Genomic DNA, 25,042 nt, shown 5'->3' with positions numbered 1-25,042 from the left:
AATACTGATTAAGAAAATTATTTTTGCAGTCCCAACTATCTTTCAACAACAATATGAGAGAGACCAGACGGAAAGAGCGTGTGTTTGTACGGGGAGATAGACACACTCCTGAACTCCTGAGTCTAGGCCACTCAACATGACACCAGCAACATAGCCAGAGATTAATATAAGACAGGAATGAAAGCAAGACTTACGGTAAGCTGTATCTCTGCTGACACTCTGAACATGTACAACCTTTGCCCAGATAGTTGGCTCAGGCCAATGCTCAAGATCTACAACTGGAGGTAAATCAATACAGAGGCAATATCTCAATCGATGTCTGTTTAAATCACTGGAATGTTTTCTTTCTCTCTTTTTTCCCACTTCAGATAAACCTAGCATTGCGTTAAAGAGAGAAACAGCTTTCCAAGCAACAATAATGCCAGAGAGCATCTTGAAACAAGGAGAGAAGGCAATCACCCTGTATGCATCTACTTTCTTCCTGGCAACTTGTTCAATGACAACGTATTCTGGGAACAGTTCCAGCCAACTGCATTGAGTTCACCTCTTGCTCTGCACAGTGGCACACAGGTGACTCTCACCTCACAAATACGGAGTTTGTGATAAGACAGGGTGCTAAAAAAAGAGAAAAAAGACTATGAATATGAAAAAAGTGAAAGAGAGAAAAAAAACTGAAATGAGAGCTACAGAGCCAAAACAACACGATAAAAAGCACTAGGGAATATGAGTGTTGTTGACATGCTGTGACTAGTGTGAAAGGAAAAGCATCCACGTCACATTTCCTCCCAAAGCCCTCATAATTACTGCATTAATTATTCCACGTAAACAACAGATTCCACAAACACGTCGCTGAAGAGATTCTCGCATGGTAAACCCTGTGACCCGATAGGCCCTTGTGAAGAATTGCTATGGCAACGATAGTTTTCACCAAAATACCAGGGTAGCATTTTATAGTTGTTGTTAAATTTATACTCACACTGTCAGCAACATGAGAATATAAGAGTGATTCTTCAACTATAAGCATGTTTAGCTCTATACTTTCTTAGACCACATGTTTCGCATTTACTAGTTTAATTTGAATGTCTACAAACAATGTTCAATGTTTTCTGAAAGTCATGAACAATTTCAGCATTCATATTATGCATTTGTTCAATAGCATTCTGTGATGGAAAAGAATGCATTTTTGTAAGAAACTTTTATAGCATTCAAAGATGCATATAACAATTTATTTTATTTAAATTCCCCTTTTTGGGGTCAAATTTGTTTGCTGAGGTGGAATGTAGTTGCAATTTTTTTAAATAAAAATAAAAATATAAATCATTTCCAAACAATAAATATTTAATTGATGCATTTAGCAGACACTTTTGTTTAGATGATCATATCTTTAAACATACCAGTATCTGATTTTCATAGTTTAAAATGAAAAAAAGTCATTTTAAAAGTAGCAACAACAAATTATGAAGGTATGGGGGAAAGTTTTAATGTGATCTTCATATAAACAAAAAGTAAACGTTTAACAGCAAAGGACATCTACACATTTAGATGTTGAATGTCAACTTAAGGCAGATGATACTGCAATGTACACATCTAATAAGACATCTGCTGCAAAGTTGCAGGATTTTTCAATGAACATATCGAGAGGATATCCATGTGGCTCCAGGGAAATCATCTCACTTTAATGTTAAGTTTTTCTAATAGAAAACAAAAAGAAAAAAGAAAGGGTACATAGCAAAGAAATAGAGGAGGTAGACGAGTTTAAGGTTTTAGGTTTGTTTTAAATTCACACCTTAAATTTTGATAAACAAAAAATGTTTTAATAATGGTAAGGATTAATCTTAACTGTTTTAATCTTATAAGACAGTATATCTCAAATCATGCAGCTCGTCTTTTTACGCATGCTATGCTTTTGTCTCGTGTTTCTTACTGTATTACAGTATGGACTCAAATAAATGACTTTGGTACTTAAGATGTTGTAATCAGGCTCTAATAATGGATTAAAAGCCAAATCATCAAAAACATCACTGTCATATTTTTAAATAACGGAATATGCTAAGTTTTACAGGAAAGCACACACACACACGCCAACAAACAATTCAATTCATTTTAAGCATGTGCTCCTGCAAGTTCATGTAAACTGAAATGCATTACAAAACTCATATCATCATGCATAATGATATCAAAGGCAACAATTCATCATCATTAAAAGTAAAAGCTTTTCCAAACAAACTTTTTTGATCATCATCTCTTACTGTACCGCTTCTACTTTTGCTGTAAAAGTGTAATTTAATGGGCTGGGCTTTAGATGAATAAGGCCTGATAAATGGTGTTCAATCTCACGCATGTCCCTGCATTCATCAAACTCTCTCCCTATGGACAGCTACTGCCCCATCACACAAAGCAAAATCCTTCTCTGTCCACCTCTTAACACAAGCAAAAGAACAACTATTCATTAGTTTTTAAGCCTTTTCATGTTAAGACACACATCAATCCACTCCTACGACATACCTGAGGAAGCAAACACTGGCGGTCGTTGTGCATGGAGTGTGCAGCAAACATGGCCGGACACGTCCCTCAAGTGGAGCGCAAGGCTCGCAACGGGAGTGTCGGCAGACCCTCTTTTCAACTATCTGGCACTCGCACATAAACACATGGACGCCCTTCCTATGCTCCTTTGTTCCTGAACCTTTCGTTTGTCAGGTTTTGTTCGGCCCACAATACATCGGATTGCCGTACACACATACAGTATTCATACAGGAGCATTAAAGCAAATACAACACAATGTTAAGGTGTTTTTGGTTACATTTTTATTTATTTTTTATTAAATATCTGACAGTGTTGACAAAAAAGCTCAACAACAGAAAAAAGGCCTTTTTGGGAGGGCTGTATTTCCACCCTTCTAGTTTTAATCTACAAGAGATATTGAGTTATGGCAGATGTGGGTCTGTTGTTTCACTGTTCCCTGAAAGATCTGATTGTGTAAAGAGTTTTACAATAAAGAATGACAGGATTTTGTTGGTGGAGAAAGTGGGCACATATACAAAAAGATACAACACAAACCTGTAAATAGCCACAGGAGCTCAACAGTAGCAAGCGTGTTAACCACAGCACCATGGTGTCTAGAAAAAAGGACAAACTTAAAGTAAAGATCAGTTAACTATGTCAGTCTAACTACATGACTGATGCTATGATTAATATCAAATGTAAGAATATGCGCACTACGATATGCAAAAGCATACAAATGTTCCTAATAGTTTGCATACAACACAAAAAGTGCTTTCAAGCACCAGCTATTCATGGAATTGTTTACAGAAACACACCCCGTGTCTTTAGCAACCGTGGCATTAGAGCTGCACGATTAATCGTTAAAAGATCGCGATCTCGATTCCAACACACACTCGATCTCATTCCTAAATGACAGCGATTCGGCTAAGTCTATTAAACCTTTGAGAAAAAAAAAAAAACACACCGGAACATTCAAATCTGTGTTCGCGCTGCCGCTGAGCCAGAGAGCAGTTATCATGACAGTGAAACGGCTTCACAAACAGTCTTTTCAACATCACAGTATGGCTATTTCTGTTACAAATAATCAAATTATTACATAAGTACTGGGATAAAACAAGTAAACAGTTCGGATAAACATGGATGTATAGCGATCAAATAGAGGAAATCACCTTTTGAAAGTAACTAGGCGCTTCAAATAATTGTATCAGTTACACCAGTAGGTGGCGACAAGTGACTGTTAAAAAATGTATTTGTCAATTAATCGTTCATTCAAGAGATTCCAACAACAACAAAAACGCTGATTCATTCAGTAATGATGAAACTAGTGAGTCATTGAATCATACCGATTTCAATAGTTCGCCTGCCCATTCAGCCTTAAAGGTTAATAGTAAACTTGGCTTGCTGTCCTTGGAGGAGGCTCGAACCCGAGGCTCAGCTTGAGCTCCGAGTTAAAACTATGATGGAATTGTGCAAAAGAGGATAGAGATAATTTACTGGAGGAGGGCTGCCAGAAGAATTTGTCAATGAGATGATGTGGTGTCTGTTGCTTATATAGTATGCTCGTAATGATGATTGATAGGACTGAATGTTTAGGCTTCTCCCGAAGCTAAGTTTTGAACTTCATTTTAAAAATATAATTCATTTAAAATAATGAAACATTTTCAAATAGACTGCAACAATTAGTATTTTGTTAGAACCTCTAGTAAATTACATTATTTGGTATAGTTGTCTGTTCAGAATCGTGGGAGGATTGTGATCTATTTAAAACAAAACAAAAATTGTGATTCTCAATTCATAACCGTGCAGCTCTACGTGGCATCATATTAATAGGCCTCTGGAAATGACAAGTTAGAAGATGCTGCAGTGTCCTGCAGACGCACGCGTGTGGAGAAGCATGCATGCGGTCTGAGCCCAGAAAAGGAGAAGTGCAGGTGCAGCAGGAGGTCACCTCCCCGGTGTGCACGAGTGCGCAGCACCACTACGCACGAGTCCTGAGTGGCAGGATTGTACACATGCCATACTGCAGTAGAAAAGTGCAGAGACTTAATGATGAATAGTTGATGAGCAGCTTCTAGGTGGAAAGCAGAGGGGCATTTTGTCCATTTTTTTTCTAGCTACAATCTCTCCCTCTCTCTTTTCTCTCTCATTTACATCATGTACTCCTCTCCTTCAACATCTCCACTCCTTTTTCTCCTTGCTGTCAAGGCTGTAAACTACTGCGCCTTATTGGAAGGCCGTGTGCTTGGATGATTACAGAGGAGAAAACCATATGAATGTTCCTCACCCTCAGATCTGAGAGGAGTTGTGTTTGGGGCCAGGTTCAATCACATAAAAAACAAAAGTCTCCATTATCAAGAAAAGGATACATTTGGAAAAAAAGCAGGAAAGTTTAAAACAAGGGTTATTATAGTAAAACATGCATTTACATAAATAAATAAATAAAATAAAACAGGAACCATTAAAAAAAATTTAAATACATTAAACATTACCTGAAATAAAATACAAATTTAAAACTTAAACTTAGGTAACACTTTATGTTAAGGTGATGTAGTTACACATTACTAGTTGTACTTACTATAGTAATAGCAGTAAATGATGTATAATTACAAGTAACTAAACCAAACTATATCCCTTACCATAACTCTATATAAGTAGGCCTACTTCAAGTTCATTCACATTGCTCAGTACTTATTTGAGTAAGTACAATGTAATTATGTCACCTTAAAATAGTAACCTAAATTTGCTAGCTATTTTCCAAAGCAACATTTCTCGTTTCCATTCAGTTTAACTTAATAACTGAAATAAATACAGACATAATATACACTCAATTATATATTTCATCTAGACCAGATGATAACACTAAATTATCTAAAATGACAGAGTGTGTTAAAGATATAAAATATTGGATGACGTGTAATTTTCTTCTATTAAATTCAGATAAAACGGAGGTATTACTGATTGGTCCAAAAAACTGCCCACAAAACCTCTTACAATACAACCTTAATCTAGATGGACGTCCTGTTACTTTATCCTCTACAGTAAAAGACCTGGGTGTTATACTAGACCGCAACTTGTCTTTTGAAAATCATATTTCAAATGTCACAAGAACAGCCTTTTTCCACCTTAGAAACATTGCTAAGCTACGTAATATGCTATCAGTTTCTGATGCAGAAAAGTTAGTTCATGCATTCATGACCTCGAGACTAGATTACTGTAATGCTCTATTAGCTGGTTGTCCTGCATCCTCAGTAAACAAGCTACAGTTAGTCCAAAATGCAGCTGCTAGAGTTCTTACTAGGTCAAGAAAATATGATCATATAACACCAATTTTATCATCTCTACACTGGTTACCTATTAAGTTCCGTATCAATTACAAAGTATTGTTACTGACTTATAAAGCCCTAAATGGTTTAGCTCCTGTATATTTAAGAGATCTTCTATCGCCATATATTCCATCGCGCTCTTTAAGATCGCTAAATTCAAGGCTTCTGGTCGTACCTAGGATATCTAAGTCCACTAAAGGAGGGAGGGCGTTTTCACATCTAGCTCCTAAACTCTGGAATAGCCTTCCTGATACTGTCCGAGGCTCAGACTCAGTCTCCCAGTTTAAAACTAGATTAAAGACGCATCTCTTTAGCCAAGCATTCACATGATGCATCTCATACCTTTTATACTACAGTTAAATCAGATCAAATGCATTCGTATTAAGAACAGCAGCTACGCTAATTATTTCCCATCTGCCTTTTTTGTTGTTATCTCGGGACGCCTGTCCCGAGATAACTCAAATAGAGTTTGTCAGCTCCAGTTAGTATCCAGCCTCTCATGGAGACTTCAGATGCCCCAACGCCTGTGATGAGACGACTCGACGCCTGTGAAGAGACGACCCAACGCCGGCGATATGTTATGCCCTAAATTTCATGATTAACTAACTGTATTTTTGTATGTTTTTGTATGTAACTGTATTTTTGTATGTATTTGTGTCAGCACCGCTAACACACGAACTCTTTTCAAGACATTCAACTCTCTCCTCTGTCCACCTCCACCACCACCCACCTCCTCTTTAACTGCTGATGATTTTGCCAACTTCTTCACCAACAAAACAACAACCATCAGCAGTCAATTCTCAACTCCACACACACAGGAACCCAGTCCAACCCCTCCCAATCCGAAACACCTTCTCTCCTCATTCTCTCCACTGACCGAGGAAGAAGTATCTAAACTTCTCCTCTCCAGTCACCCCACCACCTGTCCTCTAGATCCCATCCCCTCACACCTTCTACAAGCCATTTCTCCCACACTTCTACCAGCACTCACACACATCATCAACTCATCCCTCCACACTGGCACTTTTCCTACAGCATTCAAGCAGGCTCGGGTAACTCCACTGCTTAAGAAACCCACATTAAACACATCACTCTTAGAGAATTACAGACCTGTCTCTCTCCTACCGTTCATTGCGAAAACACTTGAACGAGTTGCCTTCAACCAAGTAACATCCTTCCTCTCTCTGACCAACCAACTAGACGTAAACCAATCTGGCTTCAAGAAAGGGCATTCAACCGAGACTGCATTGCTGTCAGTCACAGAAGCCCTACGGATCGCAAAAGCTGCCTCCAAATCATCAGTTCTCATTCTCCTGGATCTGTCTGCTGCCTTCGACACTGTGAATCATCAGATCCTCCTGTCCACCCTCTCATCACTGGGCATCACTGGAACTCCTCTCCACTGGTTTGAGTCCTATCTCACAGGTAGGTCCTTCAGGGTCGCATGGAGTGGCAAGGTATCCAAAGAACATCAACTGACTACAGGGGTTCCTCAGGGTTCAGTTCTTGGACCGCTCCTCTTCTCCATTTACACCACATCACTGGGACCCATCATACAGGCACATGGCTTCTCTTACCATTGCTATGCTGATGACACCCAGCTCTACCTCTCATTTCCACCTGATGATCCCACAGTAGCTACACGTATCTCAAGCTGTCTGGCGGACATCTCGGCGTGGATGAAGGAACATCACCTGCAGCTCAACCTGGCAAAGACTGAGCTTCTCGTCCTCCCTGCCAACCCGTCCCTGCAGCACGACTTCACTATCCAGCTAGACTCAACTTTAATCACCCCATCAAGGTCGGTCAGAAACCTTGGAGTAACATTTGATGAGCATCTGACCTTCACAGACCACATCACAAAGACAGCTCGATCATGCAGGTTTGCACTGCACAACATCAGGAAGATCAGGCCCTTCCTAACTGAGCATGCAACACAACTTCTCGCCCAGGCCTTGGTTATCTCTAGGCTTGATTACTGCAATGCTCTTCTGGCTGGTCTTCCATCATGTGCAATTAAACCTCTACAAATGATCCAGAATGCTGCAGCCCGTCTTGTCTTCAACGAGCCCAAAAGGGCCCACGTCACTCCTCTGTTCATCTCTCTGCACTGGCTACCACTCGCTGCTCGCATCAAGTTCAAGGCATTGACGCTTGCTTACAGATCGACCACAGGCTCAGCTCCCTCCTACTTTCACTCGCTCCTACGAGTCTACATCCCTACCAGAAGCCTGCGATCGGTCAATGAGCGACGACTCGTGGTACCATCACAGAGAGCCACAAAATCACTCTCCAGAACATTCTCATTCACGGTTCCTTGCTGGTGGAATGATCTCCCTACCCTCATCCGGAATGCAGAATCCCTGACCACATTCAAAAGACAACTGAAAACTCATCTCTTCCGTGAGCACTTGACCTAAAAAAAAAAAAAAAAAAAAAAAAAAAAACCTCTCCTTTACCCTCCTTTGTTTTGGCTTATGCTACTCTGAGCAATTCCAGAACTTTGTATTTTGAGCACTTCTTGCGTTATTTTTGCTTCTTCACAATGACTCGCTTGTTGTAGTCCTCAATTGTAAGTCGCTTTGGATAAAGGCGTCTGCTAAATGACTAAATGTAAATGTAAATGTAAATGTAAATGTATGTATATTTTTGAAATGCATTTTCTGTAAAGCTGCTTTGAAACAATGTGTATTGTGAAAAGCGCTATACAAATAAACTTGAATTGAATTGAATTGAATAATAAAAAAAAAGACTAAAACTTTAACTAAAATTAAAATTAATTATTAAAAAAAACTATAATAGTATCTCGACTATACTAAAATAACAGTTTAGAACATGTGCTTGAGAAAAAGTTTAAGTTTAAGGACTCATGTGTAACCATTGGGTTAGTTTACCCAAAAATGAAAAATCGGTCATCATTTAGTACCATGTCGGTCGTGGAACTTCGGCTATTTCTGTCCCTCCATTGACAGTCCGTGTAAATACCACTTGAACACTTCAAAAAGATCATAAAGAGACCATAAAACTAATTGAGCGGTATAGTCAACATTTTCTGAAGAGACACGATTGCTTTATATGATGAAGAGATTTAACTTAGTCTTTTATTCACATATAAACATTCATCAACTCACACATCAGTAATGGTAAACGGAAGCCCAAGCATATTTGCCATTGTCAATGGAGGGACAAACAACTCTCAGATTTCATTACAAATATCTTACAGGTTTTGAACGAATGAAAAAAATTTTTTTTGGGGTGAACCAACCCTTTAAGTAAAAAAAATAAATAATAGATCCATACACCCTGAATACATGTGAACGTACAAATGTATATTGTTTTCAAATACAAAGGGGTGAAAAAAAGTATAAATATATTTTTATTCATAAATATTTTATATTTCTGGAAGTCACACCACATGACATTTACAACATGAACTAATTGTGTTATTTTACAATATGTCTGACCACAATACAGTCATGAGGGTCTCCAGGTATCTCTCTATAATGTAACTTCCTTTTCTTTTCTTTTTTTTCCCTTCTTTTTTTGCATGTTTCTTTGTGAAGGTCGTACCACATGATATCAAAAACATTTGATTTTAATACAGAAAGTAATACATTTTTAATAACTTATTAGAAAAAAGCGTCATGTCATTGGCCCATCCTCATCCAGCATAAAAAGCTCAGTTCGTGCACTGTGAACGCCTCACCTGTCATGACATCCTACCTCTGCCGCATGTGCGCCTACATTACATGTGCACCAGATACATTATTTACTACAGAGAGAAATGCACTCGAGGCAGGGAATCTACCAAACATTACTTTTAGTGGAGATGACGTGTGGAGAATGAGCACTTGAGCGTATGAGACCCTGATCTGAGAGCCCAGTTTGCGTTTAGTTCAGTAAACAGCAGAGTAAATGGACAGCTGAGTTTAGTCTACACTTAAGAACAAATGTAGCCTCTGTAATATTGCTAAATATCACAAGCATAAACAAGCACGACTACCTTTCCAAAGAGTAATCTTTTCAATACAAGGGATAATAATGGGGAATTCCCAACAACAGAAAATAAGGAAAGAAACATGGCAACAGGGAGGGAAATGACTAAATAATACATTGAGAAATCAACAGTTTTCAAGTCATGTGGTTAGCCTATGTGTGCAGTGATAGTGATGCTTTCCAAGAAGACTAGTTTATCCAAAAGTGTAATTCTATAGTTTAAAAGGTTCATTCTTGAACCAATTCCTAAATGTTTCAGTTGAATAGAGGGCAAAAGAAAACATTTTAATAGCAAACAGCAAAGACTAACACAAAAATGTCAACTCCCGACGCCCCTCCACCCAAATACTCCCAGCTAAACATTCAAGCAGCCTGTCAGTTTATTTTCCCTGTGAAGGTCTTGTAAAAAAGGGGCCAGAAGTTCAGTTAAAACTAATATTTGCCAGATCACCTCCCATGATCGCCGCTTCCTCTAATAGTGATGTCAGTTTTCATGCCAGCTGCGGCTAAGTAACTGCTTACTGCTCGCCACACAAGTACAAGTCTTTTTTTTTTGTCACCAACCTGCCAGCTCAACTGATTAAGCCGAATTAACCTGAACAAAGCATTCCGAATATTAAAGCCAAGTGCACTTATAACCATAAACAACAATCAAGTCTGAGCAGACTGGAAAATTAGAGCCATTTGACAAATTCGCAAGAAAAGATCCTGTAGATACAGTTGTTCTTTCAACAATCAACATCATGTTGACTCACACGGGTCAATTCATTATAAACAACGCCCGAAAAAAGCATTGCCTCATATCTGCAGAATACAAATAAAATAAAAGCAAAATTATTTAGAATTTTTTTTTGTTAGGTGTGTCCCTAGATTATACCATTTTTATTCTGAAAATTCAGCTTTTGTCTTCACAAGAGTAAATCTCATTTTTATATAACAGTTATTTTAAATAGTTTTTTGATCAAATGAATGCAGCTTTGGTGAGCATAACAGACTTCTTTCAAAAACATTGAAAATAAATCCTGCTCAACCCAAACTTTTGTACAGAGCCTCTACAGGGACATGGTGAAGGAAAAAAAAATAGATGGCAGGAAAAAGTACGTCAATGATTTTGCGTTCCCCTGAGAAACTTTGTGTTTGCTCCTAAAATGTTTGTGTCCCCTGAGAAACTGCATTCCCTCCCAAAATGTTTGCGTCCCCCCAGAAACTTTGTGCTCTCTCCCAAAATGTTTGCGTCCCCCCAGAAACTTTGTGCTCTCTCCCAAAATGTTTGCGTCCCCCCAGAAACTTTGTGCTCTCTCCCAAAATGTTAGCGTCCCCCCTGACACTTTGAGTTCTCTCTCAAAATGTTTGTGTACCCCCAGAAACTTTGAGTTCTCACCCAAAATGTTAGCGTCCCCCCTGACACTTTGAGTTCTCTCCCAAAATGTTAGCGTCCCCCCTGACATTTTGAGTTCTCTCCCAAAATGTTAGCGTCCCCCCTGAAACTTTGAGTTCTCTCTCAAAATGTTTGCGTCCCCCCAGAAACTTTGCGTTCTCTCCCAAAATGTTTGCATCCCCCCTGACACTTTGAGTTCTCTCTCAAAATGTTAGCGTCCCCCCTGACACTTTGAGTTCTCTCCCAAAATGTTAGCGTCCCCCCTGACACTTTGAGTTCTCTCCCAAAATGTTTGTGTCCCCCCTGACACTTTGAGTTCTCTCCCAAAATGTTAGCGTCCCCCCTGAAACTTTGAGTTCTCTCTCAAAATGTTTGCGTCCCCCCAGAAACTTTGAGTTCTCTCCCAAAATGTTTGCATCCCCCCTGAAACTTTGAGTTCTCTCTCAAAATGTTAGCGTCCCCCCTGACACTTTGAGTTCTCTCCCAAAATGTTAGCGTCCCCCCTGACACTTTGAGTTCTCTCCCAAAATGTTTGTGTCCCCCCTGACACTTTGAGTTCTCTCCCAAAATGTTAGCGTCCCCCCTGAAACTTTGAGTTCTCTCCCAAAATGTTTGCATCCCACCCCGAAACTTTGCGTTCTCTCCCAAAATTGTTGCATCCCCCCAGAAACTTTGAGTTCTCTCTCAAAATGTTTGCGTCCCCAGAAACTTTGCGTTCTCTCCCAAAATGTTTGCGTCCCCCCTGAAACTTTGCATTCTCTCCAAAACTGTTTGCGTCCCCCCAGAAACTTTGCATTCTCTCCAAAACTGTTTGCGTCCCCCTGATACTTTGCGTTCTCTCCCAAAATGTTAGCGTTCTGTGTCAAAATGTTTGTGTCCCCCCAGAAACTTTGCATTCTCTCCCAAAATGTTTGCTTCCCCCGTAAAAAACTTTGCGTTCTCTCCCAAAATGTTTGCATCCCACCCCGAAACTTTGCGTTCTCTCCCAAAATGTTTGCGCCCCCCCCAGAAACTTTACGTTCTCTCCCAAAATGTTTCCGTCCCCCCTATAAAATGTGCGTTCTCTCCCAAAATGTTTGCGTCCCCCTATAAATTTGTGTTCTCTCCCAAAATGTTTACGTTCCCCCAAGAAACTTTGAGTTTGCTTGCAAAATAACGCAGTTCTCTGGGGAACGCAAAAGTTTTGTAAGCGAATGCAAAGTTTCTCTGGGTAACACAAAAGTTTTTCGAGTGAATGCAAAAGCAGTGAAATATATTTTCCATCACCATGTCCCTTTAGGTGCTCTGTATTTTTGAACAGTAGTGTATACGACCAAATCGGTGTATTAAGACAAACAGCCTTTGGCTAAAAACAATCAGAAAAAAAACAGACACAGATACAGATTTAGTAGCAGAAATGTATATTTGTTTATAATAGCATCACATTTTATCAGAACCATTGCCTGATATGCAATTGATGAGTATTGGCTGGGAATTGGGTCCATTCTACTACAGGATTGGAGACTATGCGGTTTTAAGTCTCTGGTTTTACAGCAGACAAATAATGAAGAAGAAATTCAGAGTAAACAGAACAGGGTTCCAGCAGCTTCACTGCTTAGACCTCTAATGACTTACAGACGTGTCTTTTCACATATGACACTTGCCTTGCCAAATGTTTCAGAGGAGTTTAAATGTTATCATCCGTGGCAAGACAATGAGGCACAAGATTCATTTGTGCATTAGAGCAATTTAAACATTTGTGATTAGCCATGATTTCCCAGTGTGTTAATGTCAGACCTGATGAGAGTAACACCACATCTGCAGGGTGCAAACTCTTGGGCCTGTTTGTAATTTTTTGGGGGATGTCAGAATCCTGTTCATATACTGCCTCTAAGTGGTGAATACTGTCCCTTCTTCTGTGGATAAACCCCAGAGAGCCAAAAAAAGAAACAAATAGTGAGCAATGATGCATTCTATTAAGCTATATATTATATCTATTTTAATATAGCATAACAAGTATACAGTATGTTCTAAATTCTGTACTTCCAGCTAATCATTTATAATTCCCTTTGAGTGTTTCCTTCATACATAACTACTTCATAAAGAATGTAAAATGCAAAACACACTCATCCTACACCTGACTCCACATTTTGCACTGCCCACGCATAACATCTTGCTGGTATTTATTACCCATATGGGTAAAGAAGCATGTACTAGGTTCTCAAACGTAATTTGCAGAGCATGTTCTCTTTGCCAATATAAATATGCAGTTAACTCATAAAGGGTGTGCAGTTTCTCTCTCAAATGGTCACAATGCACCAGTACATTGAGTTCCAATAAAAACACACGGCTCACACTCAACTGCCTTTACAGCCGGAGCCTAAAACACCCTTACTCAGATTTACAGCTTGTCAATTACAAGGTATTACGCAGGCTTGCCTCTGCCGCCACTGTGCCTTCGTAACACTCTGCAGACAATCCAATCCCTGTGGGCCTATTTTCAGATCTCTTTGAATTTAGCACACGATGGACAGCTCTGCCACTACTGTAACCCGGCAAGGTCACTTTAGTCAGAGATACTGTGTTTAAAGCCAGAAATCATTACCTTCGTGGGTAAGGACTGCAGAAGAGTTAACCCTCATGCAAGTCAGCATTTTCAGCAAAATGATGCGCCACTTACGTTAATGGAGGTCGTTCTTTATTGTGGGATTCATTTATTCCCAGTGCATTAAAAACTTTAATTATAAGAGGGTAGCCCTTGTTAAAGACAGATTGAAAGGTTGACCACAATATAGCATAACTAACCTTGCACCCAATTGCAGTATGATCACTGTTCATGGTCATGTTTATTTTTATCAGCTTCCTTCTAATGTGAAATCAAAGCATTGATGGTAAGCCATTATTAAGAACAATACTGTAACCCATAAACTGCACTTTTAGAAATCTAAAGTACCCACTCTAAATTTATTAAAAACACTCAAACTTTAACACTAGGCAAAACCACTTACAAAAAAAACAACAACTAAATGTCTGATTCTAAGGGTCAGGGATTTGACAACAAGAGCAAAGCTGTGGAAAATACTAAGAACTTAAGTCCACAGTAAAAAATAATGGCATTCGGATCATTACCGGTTTACTTTTATGCTACTTTTGCTAGCCTAATTATGTAGAGATGATCTTTTCAAAGTTAAAGTAGGCCTAGTCCCAAATATAGTTCTTACTACTTAAGTGGTCACTTTAGCCACACTTAAAAAAATAATAATAAATATAATTACATTGGGGGGTGACAGTGGCATTTATGTTACGAAAAATTCAGCAATTCTTAAATCATTTACATAGGCCTACACTAGGCTACTGTTCAAAAGTTTGGGGTTTAAATGTTTTTGAAGGAAGTCTCTTAAAGGGTTAGTAAACCCCCAAATGAAAATTCTGTCAGTAATTACTCACCCTCATGTTGTCGTTCATCTTTGGAACACACATTAAGATCAGAATGTAGGTTCACTATTGGCCAAAATCACACACACCTAGCCTACGTTCTGACGTACAACCAAGAAGCGCTGCGCTGTTACACTACGTGAACTCACTCAGAGGCCCACACAGAACAAAATTAATAGTCGAATAAAGTCTTTATTTTTGTTTGTTTTTTCGCGCAAAAAGTATTCTCGTCGCTTGATAAACTTAAGGTTGAGCCACTGTAGTCACTTGGACTATTTTAACGATGTTTTTACTAACTTTCTGGGCCGGCAAGTTTCAATTACAATAGAAGCCTATGGAGGAGTGAGACAGCTCTCAGACTCAGATTTAATCAAAAATATCTTAATGTGTTCCGAAGATGAGCGAAAGTCTTACGGGGTTGGAACAACATGAGGGTGAGTGATCACTGACATATTTTTAACAAACCCTTTAAGCTCACCCTGGCTGCATTTATTTTTAATCAAAAATACAGTAAAAACAGTAATATTAAGAAATAACTTTTCTATGTGAAAACATTTTAAAAATTCAATCATTCTAAAGGCTAATTTACACGGCACCAACAAACAGCAACAATCACAAGATTAGTATGTCGCTTCTCAGAATATAAAACGTGTACATTAAGTTTTATATGAAAGTCTCAAAAGGTGCGCAAACAGCAAATGTCTGTTTTGAGAATTTTAAATGTAATGCAATGATATTCACACATTTTGAGTAAGACGTCGTCATTCCAATTTTAGGGTCTACTGTAAATGTAAACTCCATTCAGACCATGAAGTACATGATTTTCAGAGAAGTTCTGCTGTAGTTGGTGTGTTTGTTCACTGAATAGTATAAGTTCTGAACTCTGTCTACTATTTTGTGTGGATGTTGAAATCATATTGTGAGACAGAAGGTGGATCGTTTCCGAAGTAGAGGGAGAAGTAATGAAAGTGCACATAGGGGCCACAGTATATGAGGAGACATGAGCTGGCGAAAAGTTCCAGAGGAAAACAGACAGAATGAGGCCAAACAGTCAAGATTATCTTTCTATAGACCTTGTGCACCAGAGAAACAACCGTGCAGTCATACTTAGAATATTGTCTTTGCACTTCCGTTTTTTTGGTCACTCTGAATATTTCTATGGATATTTCTATGAAGAGTAATTAGCTAGTAAAGAAGATTTACCTATTGTAAAGTTAAGGATAGTTATCATTGTAATGTTTGATGCGGATTTCATAACAAATATCAGTAGGCCGAGAAGATTTGAAAATGTACGGCTGTTCGTTCATAAATCCGTAAGATCTTACCTTCATGCTGTGGAAATACAAACCGGAAGATAGAATACAAAAAACGCAGTGCTGAAAAGTACATGAGGTCTATACAATGAGTCCATCCTAAGAAGGTTGGTTGTCTGAGTAGCACTCAAGCAAGAAGGTCTGTTGCCCAATAACAAAGTTAGCATTCCTGTTCATCTAACTGCCACTTTCTTGGATTCTGCAGAAGTACATGACTTCAAATCTTTGCTCATAGAGGCTCAGTTCTGTTGCCAGGTTTTGAATCAATCACCTGAGCAAAAAATGTCATGTGGCTAATGACTCTGGAGCTGCAGGTAAATTAGCTACATCATGCCAACTCTGATTGGCTGATGACACCATATGAGCTGTGATGTCCTGAGCTGTGATGTCATTGGTACATTTCATTTGTACAGAGAGTCTGGCCTCTCTCCATTGACAAGCGTTAACTTCCTTGAAGGCGGGTACTCTGTTGAAGTTTAAAACTATTGGATCTGCCCAGAGTCACTCAGGATCTGCCATATCCAATCGCTAATGTTTGGTCTACAAGTATGACGACTCAAACTTGCCCACAACCTCAACGTCATCGTTCTCAGCCACTCCCTCTGTTCGAAGATTGGACCGGTAAAAAATTGACTGGAGAAAACCCAAGAATATACCACAATCCCAGACGTAGTTCTGAAGGAAAATTAAAATTTTCCTTCAGAGCGGAAGTATGTAAGTACTTCCGCTCTGAGCAGAAGTACGTAGCGGAAGTACGTAGGAGGACGGAGCCAGGCTAGTCAAAAGCAGTAGACAGGGGAAAATATAAGCTTATTTCTAACTTCTAAAGTCAGCGACTGCATGAAACAGAAATTGTGAATAAAATGTTGGACAGGACTTTTAGAAATTGTGCATATAATAAATGTGCAATATACATAGTTGATGTGCACGGATAAATAATTTATAATTATGCTGCAACATGGCATAATTTAAAATAAATAAATACATATCAAATATGATTTAATGACTAAGATCTTAAAAAATCTGGGGCATTGGTAAAATATTTACCAGTATAATGAAAAATATTATTTCAATTTAAATGCATTTTTTTTATTTTTTTTTTATTAGAAAAAAAAAATTGTTTAAATGTTTTAGTCTGAATACATTATTTTGCCCTAAATGCCCCATTAGGTGTAGTAGCAATATCTACCAGTGGGGGTAACCGCGACCATGCAAATGAGCAAAACATTCTCTCTCCTCCTCCTCCTCAACACTTTTAAAGCAGGTAGGAGTCAAATTTAAGCTGGGTGCACACTGTGTGCGATTAATAATAGTGCTTTACGACTGTTGCTTGATGTATGAGCATGATCCCCGCTGTAAGCCGTGCCACTCTGTAGGATTTCAGCTGTCATTATTGTCAAACTGTACGGCAGTCAAGAAAACGGACGCACACAAGAACACTCGTCCGGAGTTTTACATCATCAATCCGTGACACATTCGGTGACTGAACTGCATTTACATGCGGGATTGAAATGGTGGCTAGCCTAGCATACAAAAACTATCTCTAGCGTTAAAGTGATACTTCATCCAAAAATGAAAATTCTGTCATTAATTAACGTTACTCACCCTGATGTCGTTCCAAACTCGTAAATCTGAGAGCTTTCTGTCCCTCCGTCGACTATGCAACTACCACATACCAGTTCATAAAGAGATTGTAAAACTAATCCATATAAATTGACCGGTTTAGTCAAAATTTTCGCTTTATATGATGAACAGATTAAATTTAGGCATTTTTATATATTCACATAAACATACATCAGCGGAAGCTCAAGCATGGTCGCTTGACGTGCAAGAACCAATGAGGTTTGACTGAGCACGTTTGAGCTTCCTCAAGAACCAATGAGGTTTGTTCTCGCTCGCACATCAAGCAGGTTAGGTTGAGCTTCTGTTTTTATTCGCTGATCAATGTTTTAAGCGCCCCTATGGTTTTTGATTTGACTGTTGTCAACTTCATAGGAGAAACCACACTGCAGGACTTTTGTGTGTGTGTGTGCGTGCGTGCGTGCCTGCCTGTGTGCGTGTGTGTGTGTGTGTGTGTGTGTGTGTGTGTGTGTGTGTGTGTGTGTGTGTGTGTGTGTGTGTGTGTGTGTGTGTGTGTGTGTGTGTGTGTGTGTGTGTGTGTGTGTGTGTGTGTGTGTGTGTGTGTGTGTGTGTGTGTGTGTGTGCGTGTGAATGACTGTGCCAAAATTTTGTCTAAGTTCAAATTTGGCTGTCATTGAACATGTCAAACTAACGATTAAAGCTAGGTTCTGGGGAATCTTTCAGGATTCACAAAATTTGTCACAGAGGGCAAAATCGCGGCTAAAATCGTACAATGTAAACCTGGCTTTAAAAATAAATAAAATAAAGGGGTCAATTCTATCTTGTATGCAAAAATCGATATTCCGCAAGAAAATACTATTTTCAATATAAAACAAGTGATGGCACAAATCCGACATAGGAATCATCTGGTTTTCTACTGTTTAAACGTGCCAAAACTGAAATGATCTCCTGAAATGTTAGAGAGCAGGACTGAGAACTGAAAGCCATTATCAATGCACAGTAATTAAGTCTAGGTAACAATATGTGTTCCAGAGTACAGCCGAGCCGACACTCGGGAGGGCCTGCTCCATATGTCTCTCCATACAACAGCGACGAAGAGGGTCACAGTGTATGAATCTATCTTCAGAGGGAGGATGCAGAGCAACCTGCACAAACATCCATCATCATGCGTGACCAGGATCAATGGGAAGCCCATCTTCGGTATTCCACCTTCAGCCAGTCGATCCACACCACTGCTTTCACCCGAGAGTCACTCACAGCAGTCATTCAACAGCAGGCGCTCAGAGGGACGGACAGTAGGCCTGCACATGGACAGGCTCTTAAAACAAGAACATGGAGAAAAAATCAGCTTCTGTAAATTTGTGCTGAATCCTAACTATGAATTATGTTATTACGAATTGATTGCATTGTTTTCTCCTCTACCTAGAAAAGTGAACCTACAGTATAAATAGTCTGCCTGAAAACCTAATATGCAACTGCAAATGTACAAGACAGGGTACTAATTGTGTGTCTTAAATTGCATTTCAGAAGCAGAATGTCAAATTGTATGTTCCAGGTCTGAAATAGCTAATATTATGCTTAAAAGAAAACTACCAGGGGGACAAACTGTCCAGCAGAGACCGGGGTGCTTTAAACAAGGTCTTGTACATGTTAATGAAGTCTTGTGATATACATCGTGGCACGTTTTAAACAAAGACATAAACGCAGGAAGAAATGCGGAAACAATTTTAAGTAAGGTTCCATTTGTTGATATTAGTATAACTCATTAACTACATGAACTACTGTTGTACCAGTATCTTCATATTAGTCATCCATTTCAATTGTGAATGAGGAATCGATGTTCTGAATCTGAATAAACCATCAGTCAGTGAAATCAAGATCTTGCTCGTGTTTTACTGGAGTGAGCGACAACTGTAACAAAGACAAATACTTCTAAAGCATTTGTTAATCTTAATGGTAATTTAAATACTTATAATACATTAAAATCTAAAATTGTCTGTTAATATTATTTATTGACTTGAGCTAACATGAACTACCAATGAGCAATGACATTTAACTAACATTAACAAAGATTAATAAACAATATAACAAAATTGTTAATTGTTTGGTAACATTAGAAAATGCATTAACTAATGCTAACTAATGGGACCTTATTGTAAAGTGTTGCCAGAAAATCTTAAAGGGAGAGTTCACAAAAAAAAAAACATTGTCATCATCATTTAAAGGGATACTTATTGCAAAAATAAAAATGCGGTCATCGTTTTCTCGCCACTAAATGACTTTCTTCCATGGAACAAAAATATATTTTGATAAATGTCTCAGAGTGTGTATGCTTGTTTTTAGGATTTATACAAATTGATATAATAACATGGGTATTACACTATTAATGAGGACATTACCTGAGTCCTAGTAAATTAAAAATTACTTAACATACTACATTTTCTTTTATTAAAAAAGTAAAAATTCAGAGAGTTTTCTGTGAAGGGTGGGTTTAGGGGTAGGGTTAGTGTGGGGGACGCATGTAATGTCTTCATAATGATAGGTGCACCAAAGTGTGTGTGTGTGTGTGTGTGTGTGTGTGTGTGTGTGTGTGTGTGTGTGTGTGTGTGTGTGTGTGTTTTTTTAAATTCTAAATTTAGAAGATTCTTCTAAACAGATTCTTAATTTTTAGCTCATATTTATAAGACTGTATAAAGAATCCAGTTGAAAAAGTAAAAGTCAATGCATGGGGACCAAAACAACATTATGTTTAATGGACAAAAGGCACTTTGGACAAAAAAGCATTAAATTACTTTTAAATTTTTGGCTAAAAATATCCCTTTACGGGAGAGGATGCTTTAATGCCTTTTAGCCAAACTGTAGGCCTACGTTTGCCAACAATTTCTAAAGCCAGTGGTCGTGTAAACCGAATATTTTCTGTTTGAATTTTTTTTAGCAGTGACGTAGGAATCTGAAGAGTCCAGTTGGTGGCGAGCACTGAAGATGAAGGCCAAATAACAGATAATGTTTATCATTTACCGTCACAGAGGCGAGCATCCAGTTTAAATCCATGCGGGCCAGGAGGAATGTTTGAGTTCAGGCTGATACAGAAAGTTGACAATTAGTCATTTTTTCTTCATATTTTAATCATGTATTTTGTAATATTGCATTGACCATGTTTTAGTGGCCTCTGCTGTCAAATAATCTTCTTCGTGTGGACACGAAAAGTGAGGCGCAGTCTCTGTTCATCTGTTCTCTTCATAAATAAATAAATGCATAGTCTAGCGCGTATATGCTCGTCCTGTAAGTTCATGAGTAAAAATTAAAATTGGAACGAAAACAAAAGCTGTATATTGTCTTATCATTAAGATATAGAAAATCCAAATGACGGGTAATAATAGATTATGGCGGAATTTGTACGACCCAATGAGAAAGTCTAACAAACCACTGACTAAAGCATATCAATATTGGTTTGTTTTACAATTCGAATGCAACAAAACAAGCAGGTTTTCACCGAATACTTGTGTCCAGCTCATGAATTATGTGTGGGCGAGCTGCAGAGAGAGATTTCCTTTTCTTGGAGCTATGGGAAAAAGTGGGCCATGTTGGAGAAGAGAGTGCATAATCCTGCTTGAGTATCCTAAATATGACCAAGTTAATAAAACTAGTGCTTTGATATGGCCACCATCCCATTACAACCCACCATGAGTGTCCAGCAATAAGACGGCAGTCATCAATTTCCTTCCCAGAGCCGAATCCAGCTTGTAGCTGAGATATGTGTCTAATCATAACTAAATCTCCTCAGGCGGTTCTCTTGTTACAGCCTTTTAAATCATGCGCTACTTTCCTGAGGTAAATTATCCATGTCAGTCAGAATGAGAAATACACAGGATTTTGTTAGGACACAATCTCCGCGTTTGGTCTGGCCAAAAATCCTTCATGCATCTGTGAAATAAGTCCTTCCCTCTGTGCATGTCAATCACCAGCTGTTATTCTTGTCCTGTGTCATGCAGTTTTGCCCGAGAGCTTTTTCGGATCAATGATATTGAGCCACCGGCATATTCTGGACCGCCACCTCGATACAGCTGTGACCTCCACACAGGGGGAATAATCCCCCCTCCACACATCAAATAATCCAAACGTCACTATCATCATTTTCAAATCATAATTAACTAAATATCTTTTGTAAAACACATTTTGGAAGAGAAGCACGCCACAACAGCATGCACCCACCCACTTGTCACTCCTCATTGGTGATATGTAGGTCTCCCTGTACAAAAAAAAAACAAGAAAGGAACTCTTCAAAATACCTGCATTGCTTTCAATCTAGGCTGAGCCATTAGGGACAGAAGAAGAAACACGTTTTTTTTCACGCAAAACTTGAGGCACCCATCAGACCTGACATATTTGAAAAAGACTTGTGCCTTCCAGTCTGAATCGTATACTCTGTCCAGAGAGACATACAGTCATGCCAGTGGAGGTCAGATCGTGGCCATGTTTCTTTTTTACCCCTTCAATTTCTTACAGAACCCTTTAACATCACTGTCAAACATGTATGGTCACTTTAAGCATGACGATGAACAGAAACACTGTAAGTGAATGGTGGGCTGCGGTCTCATTGCAATATTTTTGTTGCATCACACAAGTTAGTTCAATGCAGAGGTTAGATTCACGAAACCTCCCCTGGAAGCTTAAGAGAAGAAACTGCAAAGTCATCTTATCTAGTGAGCACTCGTTGATCTTTGAAAAGAAACCATGGGACAAGATTATCAATTTATCGATGTGCTTAGAAAAATCAAAACGATTTAGTTTATTCAAGGCCTCTGTGTGCTACAATATGCACATGCAGCTTATGAAAGCATATTGTAGCAAACTTTTTAACATTTATTTCTTTAAATTTCATTTACATTAATAACTACTAAGTAAACCATTGTTTTTCACCATTAACTCATAGTAGTACTTTTTCATTGCATTCAATATCTTATTAGTAACTATATGATTAGGTTTTATAGTACTTATTTATTAGTTCCTATGAGACACATTAGATTCTTATCCATCTAGTAACAATTGATTTTTTACTTGTCATATAAAATGACCAATTCTAAAAGGCACAAATATCTTACTATGATTAACATGTGACTAGTAACAACTGAAACACCAATGGTTGATAAATAGTTAGATGCCACTAAACAATAATTATAGAGATAAAACTAGAATTGGTACAGCAACAATTAAAATGCATATTTGGAAGTAAATAGTTGGTATCAGAAAATTCACAAAATGTTGATATTTGTTAACCATAACAATGGAATAGTTACTTGCAACTTGGGACAGTGAAACAGAGAATATAAGAACTGGGCGACATAATCAAAAAAAGTTAGTGAAACTTAGAAGAAGAAAAAAACTGACGTTATTAGATTACTTAGTACTAGTAGTATAGTTACTTAATAGTAGTTAACATAAAGCACAAGTAACAAACATAGACAATAGTTATGTTGAAGAATTACATCTGAAAACGGCCAGCCATTAGCATATTCCCATTCACCTTTTTTGACCGTACAGCACCCTGGACAGCGACCATCTAAAACTAAGAGCCCTCCGACAGTATAGGCCTGGGGAAAACATTTACTGACACAGTAGTAGCACCTTCTAGTTATATCACAACATTGAAAAAAAGATGCAGTGGTGTTTTTTCTTTTCTTTTTTTCTTTCAATTGTGAGATTTGAGTTGCCGCGTTGAATCCCAAGAATATATAATGTGCTTTCGAGGAATATCCCGACAAAAAGAAAAATGATGGGATGAACCTATTTCTTATTATAAAAAATGAAATACGAATGCGGCGCGCAAACAGGTGACACAAAACAGTTGCTGTTGGCTGGAAGATATTCCCTGCGTCCTGAGTGGAGTTTTTAAGGCTCCACTCCCAGTGCAGTTGTTCCGAAGGCCCATTATACAAGCGCAGACCAGCAACTTTCTATTCCCAACAGAGCAATGAGCTGTAGGTCCTGACGGCCACGTTTGAAGATATTCTGAGTCATTCTGACTTTCTGCACCTTTTCATTTACGGACAAGCCTTACTTGGCTATGGGCCCTGTCTAATGGTGACGCCATGATCACTATACATCAGTTTATTACAATTTTGTCTTAAGGAAAGAATTCTGGATCCTACAAATGAGCAAGGAGCGCGCGTGTGCCTACAGCGTATGTCTTTGCATATGCCTGATGATACCATGAAAAACCTTTGAGCGCTTTATTCCTGCCCAATATTGCTGCAGAGACGCCCCCACAAGCCCCCATCTGTTACTTACACCAAACATTTGGATGTCATCCGCACTACACATAAGCATACAACCGATGCCGACGGCCAAAGTCAATTTGCAAGCCCCTGCACAAACATTTTGTGGGCATAAACTTACCGCAGTCTTCACACAAGATCCTCCCAACATCTTTTTTCAGGTTCTTCCCACTTGTATCTAAGGGCGCAAACGACGCTTTAAAAACCAAGGGTTCATCAGTTGGGTCCATGAAAAATATATACTTGTGATTCTTCTTCACTTTAGCGCACGGAGCCTCCGAGCCAAATTCCCCCACGGTGACGAGCTGCTCCCGCTCCAGACCCCCGCTGTTCAGCGGCCACACGTCCAGGACTTTGACATTCACACTGTACGGCTCCGCTGAGACGTTCTGAGGCGCGGACTGCACCTTGCCCTCAATCACCACGGCGGATCTGTAAGCCTGGTCCTGCAGGGAATTCAGACTCGGGGAGTAGCAGGCGAAGGAGACCCCGATGAGCAGCATGGATAAGTGTACCGAATCAAGCCTCCTCATGCCGCCTGCTTTGGCTCGATGGTCGGTGGTCGCGTTGCGGCAGGGCTGCGGGGCGATGGCGGTGGAGCTGGGTTGAAGGCTGAAGAGACTGCGAATAGGCTCCAGTAGCACGGCGGCGCGGCAGACCTTGCGTAAGTGTCCATGCCATCGGGATCCGCTGCTTTTTTCCGATAGATTTGCAATCGGGAAACACCAGCTGGGAACCGGAAACGGCGTAATGCTGCTGGGTTAATACAGATCCCTCAACTGCATTCTGCCGAAGCGCATCCTAAAATGCAGGTAAAGTCGTGGACGCTGCCTCCTCCGAAGACACGAGCAGGTATCCGCAAGACGCCGCCAGTCAATCTTTGCCCCGAAATTGCAGTGGTGAGCGCGCCCTACTCGCCACTGGTGCTGTGCATCTTCCACTGCAGTCGAATGTGAAATACTGCAGTAAACTATTAGGGCTACTTTCGATATCCCCTCAGCACAAACGTTGTAAGAATCCACTATTGTAGCGATAAAACGCGTTTGCCGTATCCCTCGCGCCCCGTCTCTGTCCGCCACCCCGATCTATCAGGGCAAGATTCCCCGCACAAACGGCAGATTCACGGCTGGGGTGCTGAAACGAACGCCCATGCGCCGGCGTGTGCGTCTTTAGTCTCCGACACCCCGAGAAAAATGGTCAATCCATGATCTCTCTCATCGCCAATCCTCATCGAATAAAAAAAAGAGGAGGTTTTCTAGG

The 25,042-nt window shown here is 39.4% G+C and overlaps 1 protein-coding gene across 8 annotated transcripts in view; it reads right to left on the bottom strand.

Annotated features, from left to right (window-relative positions):
- The window catches only part of nrg2a (neuregulin 2a), an 88,588-nt gene extending 63,864 nt beyond the window's left edge, over window positions 1-24,724 (bottom strand). For 4 of the 8 annotated variants that reach the window (XM_079586819.1, XM_079586821.1, XM_079586822.1 and 1 more), the window contains exon 1: window positions 23,904-24,379. In XM_079586819.1, coding sequence (XP_079442945.1) covers window positions 23,904-24,315 — 412 coding nt within the window. In that variant the 5' untranslated portion in view covers window positions 24,316-24,379. Of the gene's footprint in view, window positions 1-2,505; window positions 2,546-17,531; window positions 17,749-23,903 lie in introns of those variants that run through there. The other 4 variants (XM_079586820.1, XM_079586815.1, XM_079586817.1 and 1 more) reach the window with 4 other exon arrangements.
- Window positions 24,725-25,042: the final 318 nt, after the last annotated feature.

Source organism: Phoxinus phoxinus (genome assembly GCF_949152265.1).
Source record: "Phoxinus phoxinus genome assembly, chromosome: 17".
Lineage (NCBI taxonomy): Eukaryota > Metazoa > Chordata > Actinopteri > Cypriniformes > Leuciscidae > Phoxinus > Phoxinus phoxinus.
Note: the sequence above shows the minus strand (reverse complement) of the source record. Positions and strands in the feature narration are given on the sequence as shown.